Here is a 23644-nt window from a genome sequence, read left to right as displayed (position 1 = left end):
TTGGATCTATCTATCGATGGATGGATGGATGGATCACTCAATTAAGCCAAAAAAGAAGTCTTTGGAAACTTGTTAATGCTGTATAGCGAGTGTAACTAACCACAGACATTGTTGGATTTGATCTAACGAAAATTTGGCTCAAACATGTTGCCATATTAACTCGTTTTAATAGATTCTTGAAATAGCACAACCTTAGCAAAAAAAAAAAACATCCAAAAACACCAACTGTTAACGCCAACGATTACAAGCCGACGTTCTTGAGAGATTTGCTGCTGTTTGGTGCTGGTGAAAATCATTAACAATGAAGCTAACAAAAGAATTCTGGGGTATAAATAAAAGAGGTCGTGACACAGATCGATATAAACAGAAACACTTTAGAGTTCAATTGGGAAGAAGCATTAGAAGCAAACTGTTTGAAAATAAAATGCGTGCCTTTATTGTAAGTTCATCCCAGTGGTTATGGATTATGGCCTGCAAGGAGGAATTAATTTTGTGTTACATTCATTTCAGGTATTGTGCTTAGTCGCTGTCGCATGTGCCGACAAGTTGGGCTATGACTACCAACCCGTTGGTCACTCGGACAGTGGATTATCCTTTACCCCTGGTAGTGGATCCAGTGCTGGATTCTCAGGTGGCAATGCTGGATTCTCAGGTGGCAATGCTGGATTTTCAGGTGGCAGTACTGGTGCCTCTTACGATGCTCCTGCCCCAGCTGCCGAATTCGAAAAGGAATTCTACACTTTCACCGCTGACGATAGTGAATTCGATGATCCCAATGCCGCCCAACGTGCCGCCAGCAGTGTGAAACAAGGTGTTCGCGTTATCTTCATCAAGGGCCCCGAAAACAAGGGTCTTGAAAATGCCGCTCTTGCTTTGGCCAAATCTGCTTCCCAACAAAGAACCGCCATCTATGTCCTCAACAAACAAGCCGATATTGGAGATCTGGCCAACAAACTCAATGCCATCAACAGCGGCAGCAACAACAAACCCGAAGTTCACTTTGTCAAATACCGCACCGCTGAAGATGCTGCCAATGCCCAACGTGCCATCCAAGGCCAATACGATTCATTGGGAGGAAAATCTCAAAACATTAATGGTGGTGTTGCTCCTGTCCTCAACTTTGCTTCTCAAGCTCCTGCCCGTGCTGCTCCAGCACCACAAGCTCCCCAGAGCTCTTACTTGCCCGCTGCTTTCTTGCGTCGTTTCCGTTTACGCCACTAATTGAGAGACTTTAGCTGGAGAGTCTTACAAGACTCGTTGTTATTGTTGAAATTTAGTTTTGTAGTACTGTTAAAATAATAATGTTTTTGAAACCAAAAAAATATCAATACTGACTTATTTCTATGAAAACGGGAAAAGATTTAAAGAGTTATCATGCAGAGACAATGATATCCCTTCATTACAGAAAAAATTCTACGAAGATGTAATGTTCTTTGTCTGTTGTAATCACGCTAAAACCTTCAATAATGAAGCAATCGTGCTGAAATTCGCCTTTTGTCTGTAGACAGCACTATGGTCATATCGGTCTAGGCAATGATCTATATAAAACAAGTATATACAGTAGTAAATTCGGCCGGGCCGAATTTTAAATACCCACCACCATGGATCAAATATAATAGTTTACTTTGAAAACTCTTCGTCGTAGTGGGTTACTTGATAATATATAGAATTGTAGGGGTTTTGATGACAAATCTTCTCCCAAGGTAGTCAGCTCCCGAAGACAAACTTTAAAGATTCTACCTATGAAGACTAGATAAGATTCTAGATTTATGAGAACCAATTTTGTTTGAGTTTTTGAGAAATTATAAACATATCGTGTATATGATTAAATTACGCCTTGATTTGAAATCTTAAATCTGTAGAGTAAAATCTGGAAATTTTACTTTCATTTTGAAGCAATTTTCATGATCAGTGCGCCTGCTATTTTAGAGAATTTTAGAGTTGAATAAACGAAAATACTTTATAAGAAAAGGAAATTTCGTTTGTCTAAAATTTCATTATAAATTACTAATTTCCAGCAAATCGGATAAAAACTACGGATTCTAGAAGTCCAAGAAATAAAGCCGGGAGATGGGTGTATATGGGGGCTATACCAAAACATGGACCGATAGGTACCATTTGCTACTCACATATTTGTGATCTTAAAATACCTCCAGAATTTCACACAAATCGGCTAAAAAAACATAGTCTCTAGACGCCCAAGAAGTAAAAATCGAGAGATCAGTCTATATGGGGGTTATACCAAAAAATGAACCGATATACCTCAATTACGGCACCCTTATTTCTGGTCTAAAAATACCTCTAGATTTCGAATTTCAGGCATATCGGGTAATAAATACAGTTTATAGAAGCTCAAGAATTTCAGACAAAGCGGATGGTAAATATAGTTTCTAGAAGCCCAAGAAGCAAAATCGGGAGATCGGTCTATATGGGGGCTATACCAAAAAATGGACCGATGGGCACAATTTTCGGCACACCTTTTTATAGTCCCAAAAGAACTCTAGATTTTCAATTTCAGGAAAATCGGATAGAAAATATAGTTTCTAGAAGCCCAAGAAGAAAAATCGGGAGATCAGTCTCTATGGGGCCTATATCAAAACATGGACCGATGAGCACCATTTTCGGCACACCTTTTTATGGTCCTCAAATACCTCTAGATTTCCAATTTCAGGCAAATCATATTGTAAATATAGTTTCTAGAAGCAAAATCGGGATATCGGTCTATATGGGGGCTATACCAAAACATGGACCGATGGGCACTATATTCGGCACACTTTTTTATGGTCCTCAAATACCTCTATATTTCCAATTTCAGGCAAATTGGATAAAAACTACGGTTTTTATAGGCCCAAGACTCCAAATCGGGAGATCGGTGTATATGGGGGCTATATCAAAACATGGACCGATACGGAACATTTTCGACTCACCTCTTTATGGTCCCAAAATACCTCTAGATTTTCAATTTCATACAAATCGGATAGAAAATACTGTTTCTAGACGCGCAAGAAGCAAAATCGGGAGATCGGTCTATATGGGGGATATACCAAAACATGGACCGATACGGACCATTTTCGACACACCTCTTTATAGTCCCACAATACCTCTAGATTTCCAATTTCAGGCAAATCGGATGGTAAATATAGTTTCTAGACGCCCAAGAAGCAAAATCGGGAGATCGGTCTATATGGGGGCTATATCAAAACATGGACCGATACGAACGATTTTCGTCACACCTCCTTATGGTCCTAAAATACCTCTAGATTTTCAATTTCAGACAAATCGGATAGAAAATACTGTTTCTAGTCGCCTAAGAAGCAAAATCGGGAGATCGGTCTATATGGGGGCTATACCAAAACATGGACCGATACCGACCATTTTCGACACACCTTTTTATGGTCCCAAAATACCTCTGGATTTCCAATTTCAGGCAAATCTGATGAAAACTACGGTTTTTATAGGCCCAAGACCCCAAATCGGGAGGTCGGTTTATATGGGGACTATATCAAAACTTGGACCGATATAGCCCATCTTCGAACTTGACCTGCCTGCAAACAAAAAACTAATCTGTGCCAAATTTGGGGACGATAGCGCCATTATTGAAGGCTGTAGCGTGATTACAACAGACAGAGAGACAGACAGACAGACAGACAGACAGACAGACAGACAGACGGACAAACGGACATGCTTATATCGTCTTAGAATTTCTCCCTGATCAAGAATATATATACTTTATATAGTCGGAAATCGATATTTCGATGTGTTACAAACGGAATGACAAACTTATTATACCCCCGTCACCATTTTATGGTGGTGGGTATAATGAAGTGGTGTGTATATGTCGGGGTGTGTAAACTAGAGTTCAGCATCTTTAAACTTCTTCGGTTGTCCTCGACCACCTCTTGTCTCTCGAAATAACATGCTCCGGATAAGAATCGGAGAGTAATCGATACAGTTCGCCTGGACTTCTCCAAATTAAAGAAGTAAATGAAAACATCTGGAAATTCGATTGCGTATTGAGAACAAAAACAAGTAAGTCAAGTAGAAAGTTGAGCGGGGCCGACTATATCTTACCCTAAACTACCCCCTTATGATTAAGTAAACATACGCATTTGGGGGGTATTATACCCTCTACCATAGGATGGTAAATTGGTCAGTCCGGTTACAACACATCGACCCCATAAATTATACATATTTTACGTCGTGGTGAAATTCTGAGTCGATTTAGCCATGTCCGTCCATTCGTCTATCCGACTGTCCGTCCGCCTTTGGAAATCACTTTAACTTCCGAACGAAACAAGCTATAGATTTGAAACTTGGTATATGTAGTTATAAATTATGTTGGTCCGATGGTATTGCAAATGGGCCATATTATACCACTTTTAGGTATAGCCTCCATATAAACCGATCTCAGATTTGCCTTAGGGAGGCTCCTGAAAAAGCAAATTTCAACCGAGCCGGTTGAAATGTAGTACCTGATGCTAGTATAGGTGCCCTCTAACAACAATGCAAAATTGGTCCATATCAGCCCCCGGTCCACAGATTTGCCTTACAGAGCATCCTGGAGGAGCTAATTCATTCGATAACCATGCAAAAATTGGTCCATATGGGTCCATAAATATATATAACGCCATATAAAACTATGCCCAGACTTGACCTCCGGAACCTTTTGGGGGAGTTAATTTCACCCGATTCGGTTGAAATTCGGTAGGTGTTGATAGTACACGCAAAAAAAAATTCTTTCCTCCCAAACGAAATTTTAGACAAACAAAGTTCGTCTCTAATTTGCTTTTCGCTGTTAGGAAGTTTATTTGGAATAAAAGTATATACTGTTTGTGATAAACGTTTATTCTTTTCCAGGATGTAAAAACAATTTCATAAAGACTAACTCAAAAAACAATCTTTTATGGCTAATTGAATTTTCCCTCACATCTTTCTCACTTCCACGAGGTTTTTTAGTTCTTAGCACCATTTTCTGTAATACAAACAATGTAGAAGAAATTATACGATTTTATACATTTTTAAAATTTAACCTTTCGCCTGGACGGAGAATCGAACCGCGGACCATGCAATTTTCAAGCCAGCACACTATCCACTGAGTTACGTAGCTCTTATTGTCATCAATAGATAATTATCAATATAAGTTATATAAATATAGCATAGTTTGTTTAATCGGCGCCCACGAGCCGATTAAACAAACTTTATTTGACAGAAACAAACATTTAGCTGGGCAAGATGGAGCAGTGGTTGCTACGTTTGCCTTGCATGCAAAGGGTCGTGGGTTCGAGCCCTGCTTGGACCGAACTCCAAAAAGTTTTCTTTAGTTTTTATACCCTCCACCATAGGATGGGTGGTATATTAATTTTGTCATTCCGTTTGTAACACATCGAAATATTGTTCTAAGATCTCATAAAGTATATATATTCTTGGTCGTGGTGAAATTCTGAGTCGATCTGAGCATGTCCGTCCGTCTGTTGAAATCACTCTAACTTCCAAACGAAACAAGCTATCGACTTGACAAGTAGTTGTTATTGATGTAGGTCGGATAGTATTGCAAATGGGCCATATCGGACGATTTTTACGTATAGCCCCCAAATAAACCGACGCTCAGATTTGGTTTGCGAAGCCTCTTGGAAGAGCAAAATTCATCCGATCCGGTTGAAATTTGGTACATGGTGTTAGTATAGGGTCTCTCACAACCATTCAAAAATTGGTCCAAATCGTCCCATAATTATATATAGTATCTGTTCTCTAAGAACCATGCAAACTTTACTTCACATCGGTCCATAAATATATATAGCCCTCATATAAACCTATCCCCAGATTTGACCTCCGGAGCCTCATGGATGGGCAAAATTCATCCGATTCAGTTGAAATTTGATACGTGGTGTTAGTATATGGTCTCTGACAACCATGCAGGAATTGGTCCAAATCGGTTCATAATTATATATAGCCCCCATATAAACCGTTCCCCAAATTTGGCTTGCGGAGCCTCTAAGAGAAGCAAATTTCATTCGATCTGGCTAAAATTTGGTACATGGTGTTAGTATATGGTATCTAACAACCATGGAAACTTCGGCTCACATCGGTCCATAATTATATATAGCCTTCATATAAACCGATCCCCAGATTTGACTTCCGAAGCCCCTTGGAAGAGCAAAAATCACCCGATCCCGTTGAAATTTGGTAGGTGGTGTTAGTATATGGTCTCTAACAACCATGCAAAAATTTGTCCATACCGGTTTTAATTACATATAACTTACATTTAAAGCGATTCCTAGATTTGTCCTCCGGAGCTATTGGAGAAGCAAAATTCATCCGACCCGGTTGAAATTTGGAACGTGGTGAAATTTGGTACATTGCGCATGGTGTTAGTATATGGTCTCTCACAACCGTTAAAAAATTGGTCCAAATCGGTCCATAATTATATATAGCCCGCCTATAAACCGAATCCCATATTTGGATTGCGGAGCCTCTAAGAGAAGCAAATTTCATCCGATCCGGCTGAAATTTGTTACATGGTGTTATTATATGGCCGCTAACAACCATGCCAAAATTGGTCCATATCGGTCTATAGTTATATATATAGCCGATCCCCAAAAATACTCTACCAAAACTTTATATCTATAGAAATTTTTGTCAAAATTTTGTTACTATACAAAATTTTGTAAAAATGTTATTTCTATAGAAAATATTGTCAAGATTTTATTTCTATAGAAAATTTTGTCAAACTGAATTATTTACGTATTTAATCGGCCTAAGTGCTAAGTGTTACAGGCAAGTGTTACCGCAATCCAAGTAATTCGATTGTGGATAACAGTCTTTAGTACAAGTTTCTATGCAATCCATGGTGGAGGGTACATAAGATTCGGCCTGGCCGAACTTACGGCCGTATATACTTGTTTTTTTTTACATATATTCCAGATATGTTCGAAAGATTTCGAAAATATGTTCAACATTACATACTAACAGGTTGGCTGATAAGTCCCCGGTCGAACAAAGAAAAACCTATTTTTTTTTCAAAATACGTTTTTATTATTCAACATAGTTACATACAAAAAAAAAAATTTCTGATTCAATCACGAAATTAATTGATCCAATTAATTTTTAATTGAAATGTCTTCAATCACAGAAATGATAATATCAATTAAAGAATTAATTGAAGGTCAATTAAAAAATTAATTGATTCAATTAAAAAACAAGTATATACGGCCGCAAGTTCGGCCAGGCCGAATCTTATGTACCCACCACCATGCATTGCGTAGAAACTTCTACGAAAGACTGTCATCCACAATCGACATCGTTTTCTAAATTGTGATTTAGTCCATACATGGTATATATTAGACAAAAAAGTTATGTATAGTTAAGTCTACAAATAATTACGAATCGATATGGACTTTTTGTACGTAGAGAGCCAGAATTGAAATATGGGAGTCGCTTATATGGGGGCTATATACAATTATGAACTTGATATGGACCAATTTTTGTGTGATTGGGGATCGATTTATCTGAGGGCCATATATAACTATAGAGCGATATGGACCTAGTTAGACATGGTTGTTAACGACCATATACTAGCACAATGTACCAAATTTCAACTCACTCGGATGAAATTTGCTCCTCCAAGAGGTTCCAAAACCAAATCTCGGGATCGGTTTATATGGGCCTATGTACGATTATGGACTGATATGGACCACTTTTGGCATGGTTGTTAAATATCATATACTACCACCACGTACCAAATTTCAAGCAGATCGGATAAATTTTGCTTCTCCAAAAGGCACCGGAGGTCAAGTCTGGGGATCGGTTTATATGGGTGCTATATATAATTATGGACTGATATGAACCAGTTCCTGCATGGTTGTTGGATACCATATACTAACATCAAATCTCAACCGAATCGGATGAATTTTGCTCTTCCAAGGGGCTCCGGAGGTCAAATCTGGGGATCGGTTTATATGGGGGCTATATGGACCGATTTCGACCAATTTTTGCATGGGAGTTTGAGGCCATATATGAACACCACGTACCAAATTTCAACTGAATCAGATGAATTTTGGTCTTCCAAGAAGCTCCGGAGGTCAAATCTGGTGATCGGTTTATATGGGGGCTATATATAATTATGGACTGATGTGGACCACTTTTTGCATGGTTGTTAGAGACAATATACTATCACCATGTACCAAATTTCAGCCGGATCGGATGAAATTTGCTTCTCTTAGAGGCCTCGCAAGCCAAATCGGGGGATCGGTTTATATGAGGGCTATATATAATTATGGACTGATGTGGACCAATTTTTGCATGGTTGTTAGAGACCATATACTATCACTATGTACCAAATTTCAGCCGGATCGGATGAAATTTGCTTCTCTTAGAGGCCTCGCAAGCCAAATCGGGGGATCGGTTTATATGGGGGCTATATATAATTATGGACCGATGTGAACCAATTTTTGCGTGGTTGTTAGAGACCATATACTAACACCATGTGCCAAATTTCAGCTGGATCGGATGAAATTTGCTTCTCTTAAAGGCCTCGCAAGCCAAATTTGGGGGTCCGTTTATATGGGGGCTATACACTGAAAAAACAGTGAACCCACCAGGAAGAAAACTTTCGGCTAATTTTAGAAAATTTTGAATATTTGTAGAAAATTTTAACTAAACAGTATTACAAACGTTGGCATCACGCCGATGTCATAAAAATAAGTACATATTTTTCGACAAATTCAACAAAATTTATTAGACATGAGTAAGTTTTTTCACTTGTTAAAGAAAATTTTGTAGTTTGAAGGAAAAACTTGGAGTTCAAAATTGCAAGAATGTCTTTAGTAACATACGAAGTTCATGATGGAAGCATTTTTGGTAAAATTTACAAATTTAAAGAAATTCTGAACTATTTTGTGGAAGACACGAATTTAGTTCATCTTTATGCTTCATTGGAGTATATTTTTTTCCTCGGGTTTAGTTAATTTAACTAACATACACAAAAAATTATTAAAGTAGAGAAAACTTTCTCTAAACTTAATAATTCCATGAACTAAAATAAAGTTAAATTGGCTTTAGTGAAATAGAGAGTTAAATTTTTTTTGAGTGTACGTAAAAGTGGACCGATATGGCCCATTTGCAATACCATCCGACCTACATCAATAACAACTACTTGTGCCAAGTTTCAAGTCGATAGCTTGTTTCGTTCGGAAGTTAGCGTGATTTCAACAGACGGACGGACGGACGGACATGCTCAGATCGACTCAGAATTTCACCACGACCCAGAATATATATACTTTATGGGATCTTAGAGCAATATTTCGATGTGTTACAAACGGAATGACAAAGTTAATATACCCCCCATCCTATGGTGGAGGGTATAATTAATTGGATCAATTAATTTCGTGATTGAACCAGAAATTTTTTTTGTGTGTATAACACAGAAACTGGAATATTTTCCCATAACAAAAAAAAAAAAAACATAATTATGACGCATTGTTGTGGAGTTAACTCTGAAAAATAGTAGCTAAATTGCATTGCATCTAATAAAAAGAATAGAAAAAAATATATATAATAAATAAAATGGAGAACAAAAAAAACAAAGCGTTCACAATAATCGCATTATCTGCACAAAAACACTGATGATAATCGAACAAAAAAATCTCCAATAATAAACCTTGATTTAGCCAGCATCCAAATATGAGGCGATTAAGCAAAAAAACTAAACGGCAATCAATCGATCATCTGGGAAATTCACACATTTGCCAAAATTGCCACACTTCTATTGACACTCAACTACAAAAAAAGAAGAAAAAACTCTCAGCAGTCAAAACATATCATTTCATTTATTTCAAAGATTAGCAAACGGCTAAATGATATTGACAAATTAAACCAAAATAATAAAAAAAAAATTGGTAACGCCACCACTATAACATCTATGATTATCTCATTGGCCAAAAAGATAGATTCCATCATAATTGGGGTTTTACTGTCATAATTACAAAGTGCCCTCGGACAAAATAAGCACATCCCTCCCCCTCAAAATACAAAAAAAAAAAAAATAATACTCCAATGATTGTAAGCCATTGAGATACTAAACTAATGCTAAGATCTCAGGTCATAATCACCTAACACCATCACCAACGGCGAGCATTGAAACGCAAAAAATATAATAAAATATGAAACCCATAAACGTTACAGCAAATTCCAATGGAAGTCATTAACATTGGCAAATAATCCGGGCAAAAATATATATATAAAGATGAGCCATGCTGCTATTGATATATTCATAAATATTTAAGACTTCACTTTGGAAAGAACCAAAAATCACCCAAAGATCAAATATTAAAATGCGCTCATTCATTGTAAGTTTTCATCCCATGGAATTGATTAAGAGGATTATCATAAATAAAGGCTAATTTGATTATTAACCTCTTTCCCCCTCCTCTCGTCACTTATAGGTCTTGTGCTTGGTTGCTGTGGCTTGTGCCGAAAATATGGGATATAATTATGAACCACATGGTCACTCTGATGCTGGATCTGTATCTGGTGGTAATGGAATTGGTCCCAGCATTGGTGGTGCCAACAAAAACTACAATAGTCCTTCCTATTCTGCTCCTGCTGAATATCAAAAGGAATTCTATACTTTTTCGGCTCCTGAAAATGAATTTGAAGATGCCAGTGCTCTTCAGCGGCTGTCGGGAAGCATTAAACAAGGCCTTCGTGTAATTTTCATTAAAGGCCCCGAAAACAAAGGCCTTGAAGATGCTGCTTTGGCTTTGGCCAAACAAGCTGCCCATCAAAAGACCGCCATCTATGTCCTTAACAAGCAAGCCGATATTGGAGATTTGGCCAATAAACTCAATGCCATCAATCATAGCGGTAAAAATAAACCCGAAGTGCACTTTGTCAAATACCGTACCGCTGCTGATGCTGCCAATGCCCAACGTACCATTCAAGATCAATACAATGCCTTGGGTGGTAATTCTCACAATATTAACGGTGGTGTTGCTCCTGTCCTTAATTTCGCCTCTCAAGCTCAAATTCATGCTGGCCCAGCTCCTCAAACACCCCAGAACACCTATTTACCATCGTCAGTATTTCGTAGCCGTGCATAAATGGTTTGCCGCATCCCATGACCGCTCAATTAAGCCAAGAAGAGACTGAAACATTGCGCATGTGTTTTTTCATATTAGTTTTAAATATTTACTTTGAATAAATTTTTTATTTTTTATTTGCTGTTGAAATATTGATATTTTAATTGAATAATCTACATCCAAGGAAGGAATATGATCCCCTCAAATATGTTTCAAGAGCAAAATGCTGATTTGGGACAGGGAACATGGACATTTTTTTGTTGCAAACATTTTGTTTTCGCATAATTTTTGAGATAATAACATAGTATAATTTTGCTCATGATCATATTTCTTCTCTGGGTGCGAGATCAATAATAACAAACAGGATTACAGTGGTCATATACACATTGTGATAAAGGGTGATACGGTTCAGATTTATTTAAATTTTGCCAGCCTATAGACTAAGGTCAGAATTTCTCTCTCTAAAATGTCTACGTTTGTCGGTACGCAAATGGCGTCAAATGTGATATTTAGAGGTAGAAATAAGATAATTTATATCGGCCCATTTTTTGTGGCCCTTATACACCTTATAATTACACATGAAAGTTATTAAAATGCGATTTAGTTAAAGGGTGATACGGTCAAAATTTGGTCAAGGGAAAACGCGTGTAAATCGGTGAAATCGTTTATTTAAAAAATCAAATTAAATTTATTTTTCAAGTTCAATTAGTATAAAATTCAGGAAAAATATTTAGTTAGGCTTTCGCTTTTCCAAATCCGAATTGCCGGGCCTCACGCTTGACACCTGCCATCAGATTTTGTACAGCCACCTTGTCCACCTTCTTCGCCGCAGAAAGCCAGTTTGCCTTGAACTGCTGCTCGTTCTTAGCAGTTTGTTTGGTCTTCTTTAGGTTCCGCTTGACACTAGCCCAGTATTTCTCAATTGGGCGGAGCTCTGGCGTGTTGGGAGGGTTCTTGTCCATGGGAAACACCTGCACGTTGTTGGCGGCGTACCACTCCATGGCCTTTTTACCGTAATGGCAAGATGCCAAATCCGGCCAAAACAGTACGGAACAACCGTGTTTCTTCAGGAAAGGCAGCAGACGTTTATTCAAAAACTCTTTCACGTAAATTTCTTGGTTGACAGTCCCGGAAGCTATGAAAATGCTGCTTTTCAAGCCACAGGTACAGATGGCTTGCCAAACCAGATATTTCTTTGCGAACTTTGACAGTTTTATGTGCTTGAAAATATCTGCTACCTTTCCCCTTCTTTTTGCCGTATAAAACTCCTGTCCCGGAAGCTGCTTGTAGTCGGCTTTGACGTAGGTTTCGTCGTCCATTACCACGCAGTCAAACTTCGTCAGCATCGTCGTGTACAGCCTCCGGGATCGCGTTTTGGCCGTCGTATTTTGTTTATCATCGCGATTTGAGTCACTACCTTCTTGTAAGTCAATAGTCCGGCTCGTTTTTTGGCTCGATGCACGATTGTAGACGATACACCCAGCTTATTTGCGGCATCTCGGAGAGAGAGGTTAGGGTTTCGCTTGAAACTACCGGCAACTCTCTTTGTCGTCTCAGCGGCTTCCGGTTTTCGATTTCTCCCTGATCAAGAATTCCTGGCTGTCGACAAACATTCCCCAACCACTTTAATTACATTTGTAACGGTTGATTTGGCAACTTTTATCGATTTTGCCAGCCTTGCGTGCGAGTAGCTCGTATTTTCGCGATGCGCGAGCAAAATTTTGATACGCTGCTCTTCTTGCTTGGACGGCATTTTGACAACTGAAGAGTCAATTCCAAAATCAAAATAGGAGCAACATTCTACACACACACACCTTCAAAATGAGGGGTGTTCAGGTTTTTTAAATGCAAAATTGAAAGAAATACGTCAAGTTTACATTGACCAAATTTTGACCGTATCACCCTTTACTTTCTCATAAAGGAACAAGTATATACGGCTGTAAGTTTGGCCAGGCCGAATCTTATGTATCTTACCCTCCACCATGGATTGCGTAGAAACTTCTACGAAAGACTGTCACCCACAATCGAATTACTTGGGTTGTGGTATCTTAAAACTTCTTAACATCGTTTTCTAAATTGTGAGTTAGTCTACAAATAATTACGAATCGATATGAACTTTCGCACGGTACGTAGAGAGCCAGAATTGAAATATGGGAGTTGCTTATATGGGGGCCATATACAATTATGAACTTGATATGGACCAATTTTTTGTGATTAGGGATCGATTAATCTGAGAGCTATATATAACTATAGACCGATATAGACCTAGTTAGGCATGGTCCTTAACGGCCATATACCAGCGCAATACACCAAATTTCAACTGACTCGGATGAAATTTGCTAATCCAAGAGGCTCCAAAATATCGGGATCGGTTTATAAGGGGCCTATATATGATTATGGACTGATATGGACCACTTTTGGCACGGTTGTTAAATATCATATTCTACCACCACGTACCAAATTTCAACCAGATCGGATGAATTTTGCTTCTCCAAAAGGCACCGGAGGTCAAATCTGGGGATCGGTTTATATGGGGGCTATATATAATTATGGACCGATTTCGACCAATTTGTGCATGGGTGTTTGAGGCCATATATTAACACCACGTACCAAATATCAACTGAATCAGATGAATTTTGGTCTTCCAAGAGGCTCCGAAGGTAAAATCTGGGGATCGGTTTATATGGAGGCTATATATAATTATAGACCGATTTCGATCAATTTGTGCATGCGTGTGTGAGGCCATATATTAACACCATGTACCAAATTTCAACTGAATCCGATGAATTTTGGTCTTCCAAGAGGCTCCGAAGGTTATATATAATTTTGGACCAAAGTGGACCAATTTTTGCATGGTTGTTAGATACAATATACTAACACCATTTACCAAATTTCAGCCGGATCGGATGATATTCGCTTCTCTTAAAGGCTCCGCAAGGCAAATCGGGGGATCGGTTTATATGGGGGCTATATAAAATTACGGACCGATGTAGACCAATTTTTGCATGGTTGTTAAAGACCATATAGTAACACCATGTACCAAATTTCAGCCGGATCGGATGAAATTTGCTTCTCTTAGAGGATCTGCAAGGCAAATTTGGGGGTCCGTTTATATGGGGGCTATACGTAAAAGTGGACCGATATGGCCCATTTGCAATACCATCCGACCTACATCAATAACAACTACTTGTACCAAGTTTCAAGTCGATAGCTTGTTTCGTTCGGAAGTTAGCGTGATTTCAATAAACGGATGGACGGACGGACATGCTCAGATCGACTCAGAATTTCACCACGACCCAGAATATATATACTTTATGGGGTCTTAGAGCAATATTTCGATGTGTTACAAACGGAATGACAAAGTTAATATACCCCCATCCAATGGTGGAGGGTATAAAAATAATAACAATTAAATCATACAGATTGTACAGATCTTACTACCTTAATCCGGCCCGCTTTGCTGATCCGGAACTAAAGGTTGCGTAAGGGAAGTCTAAAGTCGGACAGGGCCAGCTATAATATACGATGCACCACACACAGAGAAGAAACATGATTGCCACAATCATATTTGAAGAGCAAAATAATATGATAAGAGCTATTTTTGCCACGACCATGTAACATTTTCACCTGTAACCATGTTGGCTCAGTGAACATGGTTCTAAGAAAAATAAAATTGTCCTCATCTACAATGTTATTGTATTGATAAAAATAATTTAGTTTGAATCAAAAGACAATGGTCGCGATCTAAAATGGTATGGTATTCGTCAAAAATGTTTTTCTTCCAGTTAAAAGAACATGGTCACAACCTAAAATGTTTTGATGGTTATGAAAAAACTTTTTTCGTCATCGAAAAAGGACGCCACTTGAGAAAAAAGAAACACACACAAAACTAACTTTATTTATTTGTTTTTATTTATTTATAAACTAATTCATTGTTTATTTGTATTTATAATGTCGTGCAAGCAAACATTACATAATTTTACACACTCTATTTTGGTTCAATTTCAACAATATGTAACCATGTACATTTTTATACCACCATAGGATGGTATAGAAGTATATATATTCTGGGTCGTGGTGAAATTCTGATTCGATCTGAGCCTGTCCGTCCGTCTGTTGAAATCCTTTTTTGTGTTCACATAAAACCACGTGCCTCTTCTGAATAAATAAATTAACACAAAACACAGTAATTCCGTATTCTCCGTCCATTCCAAGCAAAAATCAACACGCGACTGACGCGCAATATGAAAATCATGTGTACCTACTAAATGTTTTTATAAAATTCTTTTCGCTGCAAAAAAAGTTTAAAAATTAAATGGTCACGAAATATTAGCAATAAGAGAGGTGGCGAATTGGCTGAGAAGTCATGTTCCAAAAAATGTTGGTATTAATATATACTCAGATAGACAATCCTTAAGGAACACATACCTTAACTCGAAAACGGCCATCGCCTTTCGCAAATCTCTCAACGAGATGGCTGAGCTGTAGAATATTCACCTAATATGGGTGCCTGGCCATAGCAACATACCGGAGAACTGAGAAGTAGATGAGTTATCAAGGCTAGGAACTACCTGAAATATTCCAGGGGAACTAGAATCTATTGGTATGTCTTTGGCTACCTGCAAGCTCTTACTGCGTGTGAAGGCTGTTATGATGGCAACTGTTTGATGGGAGAATTGCAAGGGTTGTAACGAGCAAACCAAGCAAATATGGCCCCATTTAAACTTGAACCGCACACTAGATATGCTAGTGTTCTCAGGACGTCAGATATCACTTCTGATATCTGCTATAATGGGTCGCTGCCTGATAGGCGAATTTGCAAAAACTATTAGTGCAAAGTATAATGGCTACTGTACGAGCTGTCATGATGCGGAGGAAAAGGAATCAATTAAACACCTCTTGTGTGAGGTGTACTTAATTGTTTTCCCTGCAAAAAGTCGAAAACTTGAATGGACAGGTACATAATATTTCTGACCATGTAATGGTCTAAAATTCTATCATTTCAATAATGGAACATGTTTGCGGTTTTTGAGAACCATTTACAGATGTATGCTTATTGCTAGCATACATCTGTAAAATTATTTTTACAAAGACAAAATACATTGTTTTCGCGACAATTACATGCTCTAGATAAGTATTAAATGGATGCGGCAACCATGTCCAAACATGTTTTTTTTCTGTGCGTGCACTTTGTGGACCAACATTTTTGATACCATCTCAAGTTATCAAATTTGTTGAATGCTATACGTAAAGGATTATGTTCCCATATACATATATTTAAATCTGACCCGATTTGGACAACATTTTGTTAGACTTCTACAAAATCTATACACTAAAAAAACAGTGAACCCACCAGGAAGAAAACATTTAGTTAATTTTAGAAATTTTTTAATATTTTAGAAAATTTTAACTAAACAGTATTACAAACGCTGACATCACGCCGATATCACAAATATAAGAAAATATTTTTCGATAAATTCAAGAAAATTTATTAGACATAATTAATTTTTTTCACTTGTTAAAGAAAATTTTGTAGTTTGAAACAAAAAATTGGAGTTCAAAATTGCATGAATGTCTTAAGTGACATACGAAGTTCATGATAGACGCATTTGTAGTAAAATTTACAAATTTAAAGAAATAATAAACTTTTTACTTCATTTGCGTATAATTTTTTCCCGTTTTTTTTTTTTTAGTTCATTTAACTAACGTACGCAAAAAAATATTAGAGTAGAGGAAACTTTCTCCATATACAATAATTCCATGAACTAAAATAAAGTTAAACTGGCTTAAGTGAAATAGAGAGTTCACTTTTTTTAGTGTAGACTTAAAATTTATGTCGGCAAATGCCCTGGGGTGGAAACCAGTGTTACTAGAAATATGGGCAACATTTAAATATGAAGCCATTTTTGGGCAACTTCGCAAAAGTGTATTTATGATTTATCAGTCGTTAGATATGAATTAAAAGTATAGAAAACAAGTATATACGGCCGTAAGTTCGGCCAGGTCGAAGCTTATGAACCCTCCATCATGGATTGCGTAGAAACTTCTTCTAAACACTGCCATCCACAATCGAATTACTTAAGTTGCGGTAATGCTTGCCGATGGCAAGGTATCTTAAAACCTCCTAACACCATCTTCTAAATTGTATGTAAGTCCATACGTGGTATATATTAAATCAAAAAAGATCGATCCAATACGTATATAATTCAGTTTGACAAAGTACACATAAAATTTTGACAAAATTTTCTACAGAAATAAAATTTTAACAAAATTTTCTATAGAAATAAAATTTTAACAAAATTTTCTATAGAAATAAAATTTTCACAAAATTATCTATATAAATAAAAATTTTGACAAAATTTTCTATAGAAAGAAAATTTTGACAAAAATTTCTACAGAAATAAAATTTTAACAAAATTTTCTATAGAAATAAACTTGTGACAAAATTTTCTATAGAAATAAAATCTTGGTAGATTATATTTGGCTCGAGTGGCAACCATGATTATGAACCAAATAAAATTTGCACAAAATTTTCTATAGAAATACAATTTTGACAAAATTTTCTATAGAAATAAACTTTTGACAATGATGAAAATTTTATTATGAACCGAATAAAATTTTAACAAAATTTTCTCTAGAAATAAAATTTTGACAAAATTTTCTATAGAAATAAAATTTTGACAAAATTTTCTATAGAAATAAAATTATGACAAAATTTTCTATAGAAATAAAATTTTGGTAAATTATTTTTGGCTCTAATGGCAACCATGATTATGAACCGATATGGACAATTTTTGTGTGATTGGACCAATTTTGGTATGGTTGTTATACCATATACTAACACCACGTTCCTAATTTGAACCGGATCGGATGAATTTTGCTCCTCCAAGAGGCTCCGGAGGTCAAATCTGCAGAACGTTTTATATGGGGACTATATATAATTATGCACCGATATGGACCAATTGTGGCACGGTTGTTAAAGATCATATACTAACACCATGTTCCAAATTACAACCAGATTGGATGAAATTTGCTTCTCTTGGAGACTTCGCAAGCCAAATCTGGGGATCGGTTTATATGGGGGCTATATATAATTATGGACCGATATGGACCAATTTTTGCATGGTTGTTAGAGACCATATACCAACATCATGTACCAAATTTCAGCCGGATCGGATGCAATTTTCTTCTCTTTGAGGCTCCGCAAGCCAAATCTGGGGATCGGTTTATATGGGGGCTATATATAATTATGGACCGATATGGACCAGTTTTTGCATGGTTGTTAGAGACCATATACAAACACCATGGACCAAATTTCAGCCGGATCGGATGAAATTTGCTTCTCTTTTAGGCTCCGCAAGCCAAATCTGGGGATCGGTTTATATGGGGGCTATATATAATTATGGACCGATGTGGACCACTTTTTGCATGGTTGTTAGAGACCATATACAAACATCATGTACCAAATTTCAGCCGGATCGGATGAAATATGCTTCTGTTAGAGGCTCCACAAGCCAAATCTGAGGGTCCCTTTATATGGGGGCTATACGTAAAAGTGGACCGATATGGCCCATTTTCAATACCATCCGACCTACATCGATAACAACTACTTGTGCCAAGTTTCAAGTCGATAGCTTGTTTCGTTCGGAAGTTAGCGTGATTTCAACAGACGGACGGACGGACGGACGGACATGCTTAGATCGACTCAGAATTTCACCACGACCCATATATATACTTTATGGGGTCTTAGAACAATATTTCGATGTGTTACAAACGGAATGACAAAGTTAATATACCCCCATCCTATGATGGAGGGTATAAAAATGGTAGACGGTTTTAGAAGGTTTTGGCCTAGAAGTGGCGATTTTACAAGGGAATTTTGGAATTGTTGCCATTTTTGCCGAAATCAGAATCAGAGCTATATCTAAATCTGAATCGATTTCAACGAAATTTGGCATGCATAGCTACCATGTTTATTCTACTCCCTGTGCAAAATTTCACGTAATTCGGATTACAAATTTACCGTGGTCATATGAGTGAAAATCGGGGAAAGATATATATCCACGGACCAAAAAGACTGTATTTCATATGTTTGGGTGAAAAAATTATATGTTTGGGATCCAATTTTTTAACACAATAATTTTAAGTGCGAGCATATAATGTTCATAAACTAGGAAAACATGTTTAGGACATATATGTTAATATGTTAGAACATATTATGTTTGGGACATCATATATGTTTGAATGCAAACATATATTAATTTAGAAATACGCTATAAACATATATGTGTTTAGAAAGAAAGACCTAGAGAGTATACTGCAAGTAAAAGGTGAAGAATACAAACAATATTTTGTTTGGACCAATCCTGAACATGCTTGAAGCAAAATGTGTTTGGGGCATATGTTAAAGAGTTGATTTTTTCTAAGGATGTGGGATCTATATCTAAATCTGAACCAAATTCAACCAAATTTGGCATGCATACAATATTAGTTCTATTCACTGTACAAAACTTCACATAAATCATATTCTAAAGACATGAAATCTTTGGCCTTACGTCAATATTTGATTCAGTGTCGGTACCAGTCCTGCGATAGGTCCTTCAGTGGCAATTTGCACTAACTTTCCGTAGGATATGTCCTCATTAAAACTTGGATAAATGAACTTCCCTTTAAGGAGCGAACACTAGGGATTTCTGTAGTAGAATCTACAACTTTATGACTTGCTTAATACAACGGTGATCAGAGTCATTTGATTCATAAAATCTGCAACTGCCTTGATGTAGATGTGCAGCATACCTATCATATTAATACAAGTATTAGCATAAATTATATTAAAGAATTAAATTGTTGACAAACATGGAGGGGAAAAAATCCAATATATGGAAGTAGGCATGGATTTACGAAAAAACAAGACATACAGCGAATTCTCCACAAAAATGTTTGCTGTTTGTTGATACCATTTGTGGTAGTTTTTCAATAATCGCCTACTTTGACTTAATTCCATTATTATGTTAAAAATATGTAATAACTGTCAACACGAGGTAGTGTAATCTTACCAAGCCATTACAACAAAATTTTACCGGTTCATTTGATATCAAATGGAGAAGCGTCCAAATCAAAATAACGAATATTCATATAAAAGACGACTGCAGAACGCTTGGAATATACACAAATAACTTACCCTCGGAATAGTAAGAATCTCTTGAATCTATTCATCGAACAAAATGCGTGCCTTTATTGTAAGTCTCCTCTCCCCCGATGGGATGAACAATGAAAAAGAAACAAAACTCAGGATTAATCATGAATTGGCTAATGTGTGAGTGTTTTATCTTAAATGTCTTTCATAGGTTTTGTGCTTGGTAGCAATTGCCTCCGCTCAATCTGGTTACAATTATCAACCTGTGGGAAATGGTGATGGTGCTGGTGCAGTGAGTGGTGGCAGCTCTGGTGCCTCCTATGATGCCCCTTCCACCTACTCTGCCCCAGCTGAATTAGAAAAGGAGTTCTACACATTCTCTGCCCCCGAAGGTGAATTCGATGATGCCGGTGCTGCTGAACGTGCTGCCAATAGCGTGAAACAAGGTCTCCGTGTTGTTTTCATTAAGGGTCCCGAAAACAAAGGTCTCGAAGATGCTGCCTTGGCTTTGGCCAAATCTGCTGGTCAACAACAAACCGCCATCTATGTGCTCAACAAACAAGCCGATATTGGAGATTTGGCCAACAAACTCAATGTTGCCAATAGTGCCAAGAACAGCAAACCTGAAGTTCACTTTGTCAAATACCGCACTGCTGAGGATGCTGCCAATGCCCAACGTACCATCCAAAGCCAATACGATTCTTTGGGAGGAAATTCACATAGCATCAATGGTGGTGTTGCTCCTGTCCTCAACTTTGCTTCTCAAGCTCCCGCTCGTGCTGGACCAGCTCCTCAAACACCTCAAAACTCATATTTGCCATCGTCGTTATTCCGCACCCGTTTCTAAAGAAAAAAATGTTTGGACCAAATTTAGCCACAAAGAGACTGAGCCCTTGAGCTTGTTGTTATTTTAGTTGTATATATTTAGAATGAATAAAAATTGTTGTTTTTTGAAAAAAAATGTTACTAGTTCTATTGAATTGAATTGGAGATCGTGCAACAGCTGTTTGACACTCTTTCTGTTTCTATGACAATTCATTACGTGCAGATATTACCAACCTGTGTAAAAATTGGGGGATCTAACTTGATATGATTATATCTCAAAAGTGGCCTCTCTAGATTTTAACATATTTATCCAAATATGATGAGACATAATTATATATACATAATTCCATATATGACGTGATCTAACATCAGATCCAATTTTATACAGGGATAGATATAATTATACCTAAAACATTAGGTCTAATATTGAAATTTGATTAAATCTAATTCCGTAGTAATTATATATAATTAGATCTTACCATTTTTCGTATCTGGTCATATCTTATCATATCAAATTAGATTTCTCAATTATTACTCGGGAAAGAAGATTATTGAATTCGTTGCATGATGATGGATATTTAAGTTTCGTCCCGGTCGAACTTTTGGCCGTATAAACATGTCTCAATTCAGTTTGGCAATTCTTGCTGTTTGTAACACATCGATATTTTGGTCTTAAAATATATATATATATATATATATTTTCAGTGTTGATGAGATTCTGAGGTGATTCAACGATCTCCGTTCGACTTTTGAAATCACGCGAACTTTCGAAATAAACAAGCTGTCAGCTGTAGTTGTTATTTAGGTTAGGTTAGATATAGTGGAAGTCCGATTTTTTCACGCTCATTTAGACTATTCAGTCCATTGTGATATCACTCTTTTCACTGGGTGCTGCTACTTTTTATAGCCGAGTCCGAACGGCTTTCCACATTGCGGTGAAACTACTTAGAGAAACTTAGTTGTTATTCACTGGGACGATTATATCCTCAACTAAAATTAAAATTTAAAATTAAAAATTAAACATTAAATTAAATTAAACAATAATTCATAACAATTTATTTAATTACCTTTTCAAATTCATGGAACAACCGAACATTTCAATTTATCTCTACTGCATTGTATAATGACTTCCTTGGACGCAAGCTCATATACTCTCTAGTTTGAAAATTATTAATAATTAAAAAAAAAAACAACAACAATAATCAGTACAGTTAAATACAAATGTCAATGTTTTTCCAACTCCCCCAATAAGAAATATTTATAACCATAATGCATAAATAGAAGCACAATTATTTTTATATTTTGAGGATTCAATGTGCACCAATATGCCTTGTTGTATGAAAGTAGAAAACTCGATAATATCCGGAGTACAAAGGTTAGGTTAGGTGGCAGCCCGATTTATCAGGCTCACTTAGACTAATTAGTCCATTGTGATACCACATTGGTGAACTTCTCTTCTTACAACGGTGGGAAGAACGGAGTACAAAAAACATAGTTTATTTTTTAAACCCTCCACCATACACTGATAGAAAAAGTTTCGTTATATTAATGAAATGTTTCATTAAAAGTCAACCAATGAAACCAATTCGTTAATACGACGAACATTTGCGTTATTATAACGAATTTTCCGTTAACCAACGTAACATATTGTACTATTACCGAATACTGTCATTGTATTAATGAAAATCCCAGCAAAAAAATTTGGAAGTTCTTCCAAAGGCACAACTTTAAAAGCACTTCCAGAAGATGCACTCCCAACTATGTTCTTTATTTTAACTACCCAGGAAGTTCCTTTAATTCACTTTTATATAACTTGGGGTTTTCACACACAAAGAAAATTTCATTAAAATTGAGCCAATGAAAATTTTTCATTCATACAACGAAACATTTTCATTAAGATAATGAAAATATTCGTTAATAGTACGAAAGGTTTCGTTGACTAACAGAAAATTAGTTATAATAACGAAAAATTTCGTTATATCAATGAATTTGTTTCATTGGCTCAATTTTAATGTCACATTTCATTAATATAACGAAACTTTTTCTACCAGTGCATAGTTTTAATGGATAATTTTAACTTTTTTTGTTTCAAATAGGTTAAAAACAAAGTAAGAATTCATAAAATGGTACAAATCATTTAAATTTTGCCGATAAAAATGCTAAATCCAATCTGAAAAAATTGTGAGTTTTTGAAAACATTTGAGGTCAAACGTTTCCGACAAGCGTTAGAATCCATTAAAAATTATAAATAATTAAAATTTTTTTTATTTGACAAAATATCACAGAATTTTTTCATTTACATCCAGAACATTGAATTCGGATCACACCTAAAGAAGTGATGCAAATTAACTGCAACGGCTGTTGAAATGGAGAACTTCCGTCCTATAACAAGCCCATGTTAAATTCATCGCTTCTGCGTCAATTTTGCACCACTCCGGATCCAAAAAGAACATTTTCATTACTTTTTTGGCGACGCTTTCTTTGCTGGGATGTTTCGTTGGCTCAATTTCAATGACTTTAACTTTGTCACTCCTTTTGTAACACATAAAAATATAACGTACATATATTCTGGGTAGTGGTGAAATTCTGAGTCGATCTATCGATGTCC

The 23644-nt window shown here is 36.6% G+C and overlaps 2 protein-coding genes across 2 annotated transcripts; both read left to right on the top strand.

The window, feature by feature from the left end:
• Positions 1-21172, top strand: LOC142233678 (uncharacterized). The gene is made up of 4 exons (XM_075304680.1): positions 1-439; positions 511-1213; positions 20280-20314; positions 20423-21172. The coding sequence occupies exons 1-4, from the start codon at positions 302-304 to the stop codon at positions 21056-21058; spliced, it is 1512 nt and encodes a 503-aa protein (XP_075160795.1). The 5' UTR covers positions 1-301; the 3' UTR covers positions 21059-21172.
• LOC142222293 (uncharacterized) lies at positions 10454-11146 on the top strand. Its single transcript, XM_075292341.1, has one exon. It carries the CDS (start codon positions 10476-10478, stop codon positions 11094-11096), a length of 621 nt encoding a protein of 206 aa, XP_075148456.1. The 5' UTR covers positions 10454-10475; the 3' UTR covers positions 11097-11146.
• Positions 21173-23644: the final 2472 nt, after the last annotated feature.

This window comes from Haematobia irritans, chromosome 1 (genome assembly GCF_050003625.1).
Source record: "Haematobia irritans isolate KBUSLIRL chromosome 1, ASM5000362v1, whole genome shotgun sequence".
Taxonomy (NCBI): Eukaryota; Metazoa; Arthropoda; class Insecta; order Diptera; family Muscidae; genus Haematobia; species Haematobia irritans.
This window is presented reverse-complemented; position numbering and strand designations above follow the sequence as displayed.

What these genes read in the sequence shown, in the direction of transcription:
- LOC142222293 (XM_075292341.1), top strand. Translation starts at nt 10,476, where the DNA reads ATGGGATATAATTATGAACCACATGGTCACTCTGATGCTGGATCTGTA.
- LOC142233678 (XM_075304680.1), top strand. Translation starts at nt 302, where the DNA reads ATGAAGCTAACAAAAGAATTCTGGGGTATAAATAAAAGAGGTCGTGAC. An exon ending in ATAAAATGCGTGCCTTTATT is followed by an intron (nt 440 to 510) that starts GTAAGTTCATCC and finishes CATTCATTTCAG; the next exon opens with GTATTGTGCTTAGTCGCTGT. An exon ending in ACAAAATGCGTGCCTTTATT is followed by an intron (nt 20,315 to 20,422) that starts GTAAGTCTCCTC and finishes TGTCTTTCATAG; the next exon opens with GTTTTGTGCTTGGTAGCAAT.